Here is an 11,601-nt window from a genome sequence, read left to right as displayed (position 1 = left end):
CATCATTATGATGGTTTTATTGTGTTAGATTGTAATCCTTCTACGTATAACTATTATGTTGACCGCTATGTTATGGCATGTTATTCTAGTAACAATGATGTTGATGTTATTACATGGCATGCAAGATTAGGTCACATAGGGCAGGATCGAATGAATAGATTGGCTAAGGAAGTATATCTAGGTTCTTTCTCTAAAATTGAAATGCCAACTTGTGAAAATTATCTTGCCGGAAAGATTACACGTAAACTATTTGGAAAAACTAAGAGAGCTGATTTTCTATTGCAATTAATCCATTCTGATATCTGTGGTCCAATGAATGTGAGGGCTAGGTATGGAGCTTTATATTTTATTACGTTCATTGATGATTTCACATGCTTTGGTTATGTCTATTTGATTTCTCATAAATCGAAAGCACTTGAATGCTTTAAGAAATATTTGAATGAAGTTGAGAATCAATTAGACAAAAGGATTAAGACCTTAAGAACCGATAGAGGGCGTGAATATCTTTCAAAATAATTTGAAGAATTGTGCAACGAAAAGGGAATCACCAGATAGTTAACTATTCCGTACATACCTCAACAAAATGGTGTAGCAGAAAGGAGGAATAAAACATTATTAGACATGATAAGGTCCATGATGGCGCAGGCAAATTTACCTATCTCCTTTTGGGGAGATGCGTTATTGACTGCAACTTACATATTGAACAAAGTGCCTTCTAAATCAGTTTCTTCTACTCCGTATGAGCTATGGGCTGGTCATAAACCAAACTTAAAGGATTTACGACCTTGGGGTTGTGCTGCATATGTAAAAGATTCTTTTAGCAAGTTTGGTAAATTAGGTCCAAAAGGAAAGAAATGTATCTTTATAAGATATTCAGAACACTCCAAAGGGTATGTGTTCATTGGTGAATTAGAGGATGGAAGTGTTATTGAGATTGAATCGCGAGATGTCACATTTTTGGAAAATGATTTTCCAAAGAAGGGCGAGGTAATGAATGGAGAGCCTCTCTATGAAATGTTGAACTCAGACACTCAGCAAGTGTCTTCTGACACAGTTAATAATCAAATTGATCAAGATCGTATTCTTGATCCGAATGGGAGTGGGAACTCTCAATCCCAAAATCCTTCTGACGAACCTGAATTTCAACTACGAAAGAGTGCCAGGAAAAATATACCCAGACGTACTTATGACATTAAACATTATGTTTTCTTGGTATCTCCTACAGAAATGGATGAGCCAAAGTCTGTGACTGAGGCTTTATCGAGCCCTGAAAAAGATGAGTGGATGAAAGCAATGAAAGAAGAATTAGAGTCCATGAAAACCAACAACGTCTGGGATCTAGTTGACTTTCCGCGTGGGCATAGAGCCATTGGGAACAAATGGGTTCTCAAAGTTAAATGCAAAGTGGATGGGTCAATAGAAATATACAAGACGATTGGCGGCAAAAGGCTTTACTCAAGAAGCCGGAATAGATTATGAGGAAACATTTTCACCAGTTGCGAAGTTTACCTCAATCAGCTTAGTTTTGGCTATTGTTGCACGTTTGGATTTGGAATTACATCAAATGGATGTGAAGATAGCTTTTCTCAATGGAGAACTAAACGAAGAAATCTACATAGAACAACATGTAGGCTTCATCGTCAAAGGCCAAGAAAAGAAGATTTGTAAATTGAAAAGATCTATTTATGGCCTGAAGCAATCTTCAAGGCAATGGTATTTGAGATTTCACAAGGAGGTGATCTCATATGATTTCACCATGATCAATGAAGACCATTGTATTTATGTGAAGAAGTCCAATGGGATGTTTGTAATTCTCTCTTTATGTGGAAGATTTTTAATTGGCCGGAAATAATTTGGATTATTTGAAAACTATCAAGTCATGGCTTTCAAAGTCATTTGACATGAAAGATATGGGCGAGGCAGACTATATCCTTGGAGTTAAGATCCAAAGAGACCGTTCCAAAAAGTTGTTGAGTCTATCTCAAGAAACTTATTTAAAGAAAATTTTGGAGCGTTTTCGCATGAATAGTTGCAAATCCATGGATACTACTGTAGCTAGAGGTGAAACTTAAGCCTTGAAATGTGTCCCAAGACTGAAAATGAAAAGGAAGACATGTCTCGAGTTCCATATTCAAGTGTTGTCGGGAGCTTGATGTATGCTATGATGTGTACTCTCCCAGACATTTGTTATGTCGTAGGTCTGGTTAGCAGGTATCAATCCAATCCTGGAAGAGATCATTGGAAAGTTGTGAAGAGAATTTTCAGATACCTGAAGGGAACTTAAGGTTATTCACTATGTTATAGTGGAAATGATTTATACTTGAGAGGATATACAAATGCTGATTGGGCTAGTCATCGGAATGATAGAAAATCAACATCCGGTTATGCCTTCTTACTTAATGGTGGTGGTATATCATGGAAAAGTAAGAAACAAACCTGTATAGCCCTTTCAACAATGGAAGCTGAGTTCGTGGCTTGTGCGTCTGCAGTACAAGAAGTTGTTTGGTTGAAGAGATTCTTTGAGCATTTGGATATTACAAAGAACTCTCAAGGTCCCATGACTCTATATTGTGATAGTCAAGCGGCTATTGCATATACAAAAGATCCTAAGTATCATAGCAAGACCAAACACATTGACATCAAGTATAACTTTGTAAGAGACATGGTATCAAGTGGAGAGATAAATTTACAGTACATTCCTACGCGAAGCATGATAGCTGATCCTTTTACAAAGGCGATATCTAAAGACCTGTTTGAGAAACATGTTATGGCTCTAGGTTTGTGAAGGATATGAACATATTTATGTATTGTAAAATGACTTTAGTATTATAATATGCTCATCAATATTTGACTCTTGAATTATGCTTATATCTTGTATGTATGTGATGAATGTTTTTCTTGATAAAGTGTGTCGAACAAGTCGCGAGATTGGTTCTCTCACACGAGCAATCGCCTCTTATATTAAGAATCGTGAAGAGATGAGACCTTATAGAACCTTGGATAATGCGGGGTTATATTTACTTGTAGAGGTCGTTCTTGACAACTTACGAATTTCATTATTCGATTATGACTTGTTTTGTAAGCCCAATGCGAGTTTCTCTAAGAAGATGGTTTGAGGATTATTGAAGTGAGAAACTCGGGTTAGACACTTGAAGGTGTTTAGACCAAGATCTGTACAGTGTTGAATGATTAAAAGAATAAGAAACACGCGCCAATATAAGGTGAGAACACCGTAACATGTGTTTCATACCACGTGTGCTAGCGACCAATGGGATAATAGAAGAATGGATCCCTACTTCTTCATTGTGTGAGATCCCGAAAAGTTATATTAACTTTCATTGAAATACCCTTTGACCTTTTACTGTATCTTGAAGTGCCAATTGATGTTGCTACTTTAGCATAGCACTAATAGCCATGAGCGATTCGGCAATGCAGTGCATGTCTAGGAAAGCAGTTGATCTGGAATGAATAGATTCGAGTGGAAAGGGAAGACAACTAAAATTAGTAATAGCTTGTATTTACAGGCGACCATTACACTTACCATGAGGGTATTGAGTGTAATTGTGGGTACAATGTTATATTTAAACTCAAGTTCACCTCTTCCGAGGATGAGGGATCAAATAACTACTACTGGAGTAGCGAATGACGTCTGGGGTATTGCGAGTAATAAGATCTCATGTTGGTAATGCATCCTTTCCATATGTGAGTGGATTTCTACATGGAGCTTTAGTACAACTTTAATGAGTTTGAAATACTATAGCTCTTAATGCTCGCAGGTCGCACGAGCTATTTATCTGTATGAATTACGCGTGTTATTGACATAAAATTGGTTCGGGTATAGCCCACCATGAGCGAAGTGGGAGATGTTGGATATTGAGTTTGGATCTCGGGTCGCTCCATGTGGGCTAACCCGACCCATCTAAAAGATATAAGGTAAAACAAAGTTACTCAAAAAAAACCCACCATACACAGTTAAATAGTGATGGGGTTAATCAGTTTTTGAATGTGGATTAACTTCTCTTTTATATATATCATGTAAGTTTCCTTCTTCTCCATAAGATAGAGAAAAACAGAAACTTCCTTCTGCTTCCAAAAAAACACACAAGGATCAAAGACACTTAGTTCGTGAAATGCTAACTTTGTTTCCAAGAGATTCAAAGGCCGACTTGGGGTAATTCTTTTGGTGGTGAGTTCAACGATCTCCGCTGCGATAAAAATGTAAACAACTTGCCGTTCTCGCCCCACGTTATTATCTAACATGCTCAATTTGTTATGACCTGACCGATCGTTTTGAGCTCTAGTGCGTCGTTCAGTGGTTTGAGGCCCTGCGTAGCTTCACTTCAGGTATTATGACTTGTTCGCATGGTCAAAATTGAATTCCGGGAAGTTCGGAGTTGATCTGGAGAGAGAATTCTCATTTCGGAAGCTTTAAGTTGAAAGAATTGACTAAGTTTGTTTTTTGAGTAAACGACCTCGGAATCGGGATTCAAAGGTTCCAACAGGTTCGTATGATGATTTCGGACTTAGGGGTATGTCCGGATCGGATTTTGGAAGACCCGGGAACGTTTCGGCATCTATTGTGGAAGTTAGCATTTTTGGAAGAATTTCATAAGTTTGGGTTGAAGTGCATTTCAGTGTTATCGATGTCCATTTGGGATTTCGAGTCTGGGAATAGCTCTGTATGGTGATTTTGGTGTTGGGAGCGCGATCGGAAGTGAATTCAGAGGTCCGTGGGTCATTTTGGAGTCATTTGGCTAAAGTTAAAAATTTAAAGGTTTTTTAGAAGTTTGACCGGAAGTGGACTTTTTGATATCAGGGTCGGATTCCGATTCCAAAAGTTAGAGTAGGTTCGTAATGTCGAAAATGACTTGTGTACAAAATTTGAGGTCAATCGGACGTGATTTGATAGGTTTAAACATCAAAAGTAGAAGTTTGAAGTTTTAAAGTTCATTAAGTTCGAATCGAGGTGTGATTTAGGATTTTGTTGTTGTTTGATGTGATTTGACGCCTCGAGCAGGTCCGTTTTATGTTATGGGACTGAGTTGTGTGATTGGACGGGGTCCCGAGGGCCTCGAGTGAGTTTCGGACGTGCGGGAGGAGTTGAAAACACACCAGATTTTCTGGTGTTCTTGGCAGCAGTTGCAGGTCTCGCAAATGCGAGAAATTGTTCGCATTTGCGAACCTCGCATTTGCGAGAAAGGCTTCGCATTTGCGATGGAGCCTGACCTAAGGCAGAGTCCGCATTTGCGATGTTTTGGTCGCATTTGCGACCTCAGCAGAGTCCATATTTGCGACTCATTTGTCGCATTTGCGACCTTGGCAGGGGAGGCCCATGTTTGCAGTTGCGATAGTTTTGTCGCATTTGCGAACCAGGTGTCGCAAATGCGACATCTGAGGCCTGTGCACAGCTATTAATTTCGAGACTTAGACCATTTAGCTCATTTCCTTTCATCTCTTGGGCGATTTTGGAAGAGGGTGTTCACCTAGCACTTTGAGGTAAGTAATTTCTACACAACGCGAGTTTAAATACACGTATTATGGGTAGATTAACATGTAAAATTAGGAAAAACCAAGGGTTTAGATGAAAAATCTAGGTTTTGGATAAAAATGAGATTTGACCACGAAAATGGTTATGGAATGGAGTAGAAATCATATATTCTTGATCCTTGGGTTATGGGTAACAACTTTCTTCAAAAATTTTTGAAATCCGGGCACGTGGGTCCGAGGATGAATTTTAAGAACTTTGTATTTAAGGTTGGGAAATTAGTTTAATAATTAGAATATGAAATCTTGAGCTTGTATTGACTAGTTCTTACCCCATTTGAATAGTTTTTGGATCGTTCAACTTCGATTGGGAGGTTTGAGCGCATTCCTGAATTGGAATATAGGCTTCGGAGCGAGGTGAGTCTCCTTTCTAACCTTGTAAGAGGGAATTGTCCCCATAGGTGAATTAATTGGATATGTGCTGCTATTTGTGGGGGCTACGTACGCACGAGGTGACGAGAGTCCGTGCGTAGCTACTATTATGCTTATGTCCGGGTAGTCTAGGACCCAAAAGCATGTTTTACTTGTAATAATTGTAATCTTATTGATAACTTGAATTGCTTAAATCATATCGAAGTGGCAAATGATTTTCTAAAAGAGTTAAACTTCATTTTCTTGACTTGTAAAAGAGAAATTTTTACCTCCTTGAATAATTGTTTCCCTGATGAAGTCTTGATTGACTGTTTGAATGTGTGTTTCTATGTGTACCAGCGTCGCATGTATGATTCGCGATCAGGGTGTTTGTTATTTTATTTGACCGCGTTGCATGTATGATTCGCGAGCGGGGTAATAGATGCATCTATGGTTCGCGCCATTCGACCCTCTGGCAGTTCACAGTTTAAATATTATTGGATCGGGCTATACGTCCTCGACATGATTTGCGCATGCTTGTAATGTTTGCCTTAGAATTTATAAATGTTGATATTTGTTCTCCCTGGCATGTGATAAATGTATGAATGATGAAAACGGATTTGGAAATTTCCCTATGAATAAAAGAATTATTTACTTGTTCCATTCTATTGAGTTACAACCATGTTTTATAAAAATCGTTGATTTACTATATTATTTGTGTATCATTATTGGACCACTAGTAAGTATCGAAGTCAACCTCTCGTCTCTACTTCTTCGAGATTAGGCGGGATACTTACTGAGTACACGTTGTTTTCGTACTCATGCTACACTTGCTGTGCATTTTTGTTGCACATGCACATGTATCTCTAGCGGCCTAGTGGGCGTAGCAGCATGGTTGATACGGAGACTTAGGTGAGCTGCACTTCTCGAGACGACCCGCAGCCAGCAGAGTCTCTTTCAGATTTCCATATTTACTTTCTGTCCTATTTGTATTCCGGACGATTGTTGTATTATATTGTTTCCTAGAGATAGCTCATGCACTTGTGACACCGGGTTCTAGGATGAGTATGAGATTATTCAAAATTTAGTTTGTTAAAGACAATATCTTATTTCAGTGAAATTCATTATTTATTGTTTAATGTATAAAAGAAATGATTTCAATAAATACTAAGATGGGAATTTAATTAACTTCTTAGTGTTGGCTTGCCTGACAGTGGTGTCCGGCGCCATCACGATCCTTAATGGATTTTGGGTCGTGATACAATCAAAACTCGAGCAGATGAAAAGAATCATCTGTTTTTTTTGTCTCAATTAAAATTTGTATTTGAGACCTGTTTGTACAAAGAAGAAAATTAAGCAAGAGATAAAAGGCACTTTTGTAGCTTATTTTTATTAGGTTTTCCTTTAATTCTCAGTTGTCATTGGATTTAAGATAGAATGAAGTGAAACAATTTGTTTTAGTTATAGGACTTTGAGGCACTTTATCTGAACTCAAATATTTTTGACTCTAAGCAATTTGTAGAAATTATTAAATATCAATAATTATTAAATCTGAACTCATAATTTTATAGTGCAATGAGTTCATAATAAGAATTTTAAAAGTCGAAATCATTAAGTTTAATTTCTAGATCCGCCTTCGAATAGAAATTTTCACTCCATTTTGCCAAGCTACGTCCTTGGATTCCCAAAACTTCCCAAATAATATCAAGATAAAGATAAAGTGATAGTAAATGACAACTTGTACAAAACCTTTTTCCAAAAACAACCACCTTATACTTTTGTTCAATAATAACAAGGTATATTCCTTTTTCCCCTTGCACCCAATATTCAATAAGAAAAAGAAGCTTCCATTCATCTTCCTATAATTCAAGCTGTGTATAATTTTTATATATATAATTGTGATGTTCGGTCAGTTCGTGTATGTCTTGATTAATTTTACAAAATACATATGTTCGTTCATCAGCACAAGTATCAAGTAATTATGTCCACTAATTAACATGTTCAAGTTCTTATTCTCACAAATTAATCAATTGAATATACTACGAATGATGCACAATTTTTTAATTTCTCTTTTCATATATAAAGGTAGGAGGTGGATAAACGAGGAGGGAATTACGTGATGAGGAATCAAACATTCACAAAAAAAAAAAAAAAAAAAAAAAAAAAAAAAAAAATTCAGGTGGCAAATCAATTGAGCTACTAAAATTGCCCTAATACACAAAAAGAATCCTGAATAAGTGTTTTTAAGTTCGATCAATTCAACTAGTTTAATTAGTCCAATGGTTCCAAATATTAATCATTTTGATAAATTAAACTTGTTTAAAATATTAACGTTTTATAAAAGTAAGAAGCATCTATAATTTTTCAAGTTCACCCTATACGTAATTTAGACAAGTACTCTCATAATTAACTACTATTTAATATCTTTCTTAAGGAATTATTATGCATTTAAACGACAATAATATGGATTAGTGGTAATAGTGTTCTTTCTCATCTTGAATGTTGTTTTTTTATGTTGCTCAAACTCTTTAAAAACGTTGTTGGGTTTGTGTCAAATTTTTCAAAAGTAGTACATTTTTTAATTCAATACGAGTGTTATATTATAACGTCAAACTTCTCTATAATAACCTCGTTTGTTCCGAATATTTTTGGATGTTATAGCGAAGTGTTGTTATAGAGAACATACTCCATCCAGTCCACAATAGTGACCAATTTGCTTTTTTATTTTGGTCTAAAATAAGTGTCCATTTATATAATCAAGAAAAAATTAATTTATTTTTCCAAAATTACTCTTATGTATGTATCCCTAAAAAGTCATTTACTCCTCACATTTGAGAAGAGAAGTAATTGTTACTATAACTATGCTGCAACATTTAATTAAGGGTAATTTAGTCACACTAACTATTTTTGTCTATAATTTAGTATTTCCTTAATGAGTGTGCCCAAACAAATTGGTCACTTATTGTGAACCGGAGGGAGTATATTATAACATGAAAATTGGTTCCGAAAAAAGCTCGATTTTTATAGTGAATCGTTGTTATATAGGGTTGTTATAAAAAGGTCTGATTGTATTTGAAAAGTCCGAACAACATAGAGGTTTTTCCCCTATTCTAAGACAAACTAGGAATCCCTTAACCAGAGGTCTCGAGTTCGAGCCCTGGGTACGGAAAAATCCTTGGTAGGGAGCGCTTCCCCCCGAATGGGGCCTTACGCGACGCGTATCCGGATATACTCGGGCTCCGAAGCGGGTACCGGACAACAGGTGGGAACCCAAAAAAAAAAAAAAGAAGACAAACTAGGAAAAAACATTAAATTCCACATTAGTACATTTATTAAGCTAGGAGATAACAATTCCAACCAGAAACATTTATGGTTTGTGCAGAAAATTCATCAGTGCTGACTCAAAAGTTGATATGTTTTCATAATAAAATATGATGAGTTGACCAGTCAAAGGAACATTTAAAGCTTTTTAGAAAGAGAGATAATTTTATACTAAATGTAGGTGACTTTGAAAAAGACATGCATTGACTAAATTGCTTTTCTCCAATTTCTTTGACTAACATTTTAAACATAAACATTAAATAATTACCAAAGAATCAAAAATAAGAAAAATCCAAGAGAGAAACAACACTAGAAATTAATCAACACAATTTAAAAAAAAGGAGTTACTAACATGATACAGAAATAAATATCTAGCAACAACCAACCAATGCACTTTAATTTACACGGCGCAAATCCGGATTAGTAGGAACTCCAATATGAGTATCGAACACAAAATAAAAAACCAAAAATAAATAAATAAATCAATAATCAATTAACTATGTCGATGGACCTTCTCTATTCATTTTGCTCCAAAAAAAAAAAAAATTACCAAGTAATCAACAAAGGCGGAGGCGTAGATCCAACTGAATTCAATATTTTCGACATGAATTCACTAAAATTCTTGAAACATGGATATATACATGAAAAAATTTACTAAAATTTTAACAAATATCAAAATTATGAAACTATAACTCCAATAGTATAACATGTTCAGTGCTAAAAACCTTAAAAATCGAATGTATCACGTTTAAATTCTGAATGTATCTCTAGTAATATTCATACTTGATGGAAAAAGAATTACAAAATATGAGTAATTAATCTCTATATCAAGGAAATTAATAAAAGTTAATTGTTACAATCATGAGTTGTTGTTGTTTATATGATAAACATTAATTAAAACAATAATATCATTAGGTTTAAGATGAATCAAACTTATAGTGTTTATCAACAGCAACTGATACATCCCAAGTGCAACTCAATCCTTTTGGAATAATCACAAGATCACCAGCTCCAAATTCCACTGTTTCATCACTTGAGTTGTTCTTTGGATATACTTTCACTTTCCCTCTCAATAGATAACATGTCTCTTCTGCATCAAATTTTAATTGGTATTTCCCTGGTGAACAACCCCATCTGGAAATTTTTACATAAAAAAAATGTCTAAGCATTAATATAAAACACAAACATATAATACAACAACATAAATTGATTAGTTTTACGTTGATTGTTAGCCTACTGCAAGCCTCCTATTTCATCTTAACTAAGGAGAGCTCCGTAGCTGGGCTAGTCAATGACTAGAGGGCGACCGACCTACCGGACCGGAGGCGGCCGAGAATGTTATGTAAAACGGAACAAGAAGGACCTATCCTAAAGGAGAAGAAGGAGGAGTAGGAGCAAGCTCTAGGGGCGAACAACAACGATATATTAATTCTATATTAGTAGAATTTATCATAAATTGACTAGTTTTATGTTGACTGTTAGCCTACTGAAACCCTCCTATTGTTAGCCGTAGCTGGGCTAGTCAATGGCTAGAGGGCGATTGACCTTCCAGATTGCAGGCAGCCGAGAATGTTATGTAAAAAAGACTACGGAAGATCATAGGCTCAAGCAGGAGGAGGAGTAGGAGCTAGCTTTAGGGGCGAAATCGTTGGCAATTTTAAGCAAGCTTACACAGATGGAGAAAATATATATATAATCAAGAAAACATATATAAAGTATAATACAACAATGATATATTCAATATTCTAGGGATTCATCATGAATTGACGAGTTTTAAGTTTGATTGTCAGCCTACCACAACCCTCCACTTTCATCTAAACTAGCTAGGAACTGGCAATTTAAGCAAGCTTACACATACAAAAAAGACGAATATATTATAAAAAAATAATAACAAGAAAATCATAAGTTTGTGTACTTACTTAGGCCAAGATTTGATGCCTAATTCATTGAGTTGAGATTCTGAGGGATTTTTTTGAACAATTATCCTTAGGTTTGATGATGAAGAAGATTCTGTGGTAGAAGAAGCCATGAAAGGAAGAAAACTAAAGAGAAGAAAGGGATATTTATATATACACTCACCCGATTTTTCTTCTTTTTTTTTTTTTCTTTTGGCCAGAAAAAGAAATTGTTATATTATATATACTTTCTAAGGTATATACACCTGATAATTGATAATAATTCCAACCTTTTTGTATGCTGAGTTTATTTTATTAGGGAAATAGGAGAATCTTTTTCTTTTAAACCAACGAATGGAGAAAAGTAGAAGAGCCAAAAAAAAAAAAATTAATAATAATAAAATATACCAAGGAATAAGCAGAAGGAAAAAAGAAAGAAAAATAGTAAATGATCTATTATCCTTAACTTTCTTGAATTCGAGTTTGAGAA

At 35.5% G+C, this 11,601-nt stretch overlaps 1 protein-coding gene across 1 annotated transcript; it reads right to left on the bottom strand.

Moving 5' to 3' along the window:
* Nucleotides 1-9,942: 9,942 nt before the first annotated feature.
* On the bottom strand, nucleotides 9,943-11,273 carry LOC109217777. The gene is made up of 2 exons (XM_019382045.1): nucleotides 11,136-11,273; nucleotides 9,943-10,350 (listed from the first exon to the last, which is right to left on the bottom strand). Exons 1-2 carry the CDS (start codon nucleotides 11,243-11,245, stop codon nucleotides 10,134-10,136), a joined length of 327 nt encoding a protein of 108 aa, XP_019237590.1. The 5' UTR covers nucleotides 11,246-11,273; the 3' UTR covers nucleotides 9,943-10,133.
* Nucleotides 11,274-11,601: the final 328 nt, after the last annotated feature.

This window comes from Nicotiana attenuata, unplaced genomic scaffold (genome assembly GCF_001879085.1).
Source record: "Nicotiana attenuata strain UT unplaced genomic scaffold, NIATTr2, whole genome shotgun sequence".
NCBI classification, from domain to species: Eukaryota; Viridiplantae; Streptophyta; class Magnoliopsida; order Solanales; family Solanaceae; genus Nicotiana; species Nicotiana attenuata.
The sequence above is the reverse complement of the archived record's forward strand: the minus strand, read 5'-3'. Positions and strand labels throughout refer to the sequence as shown.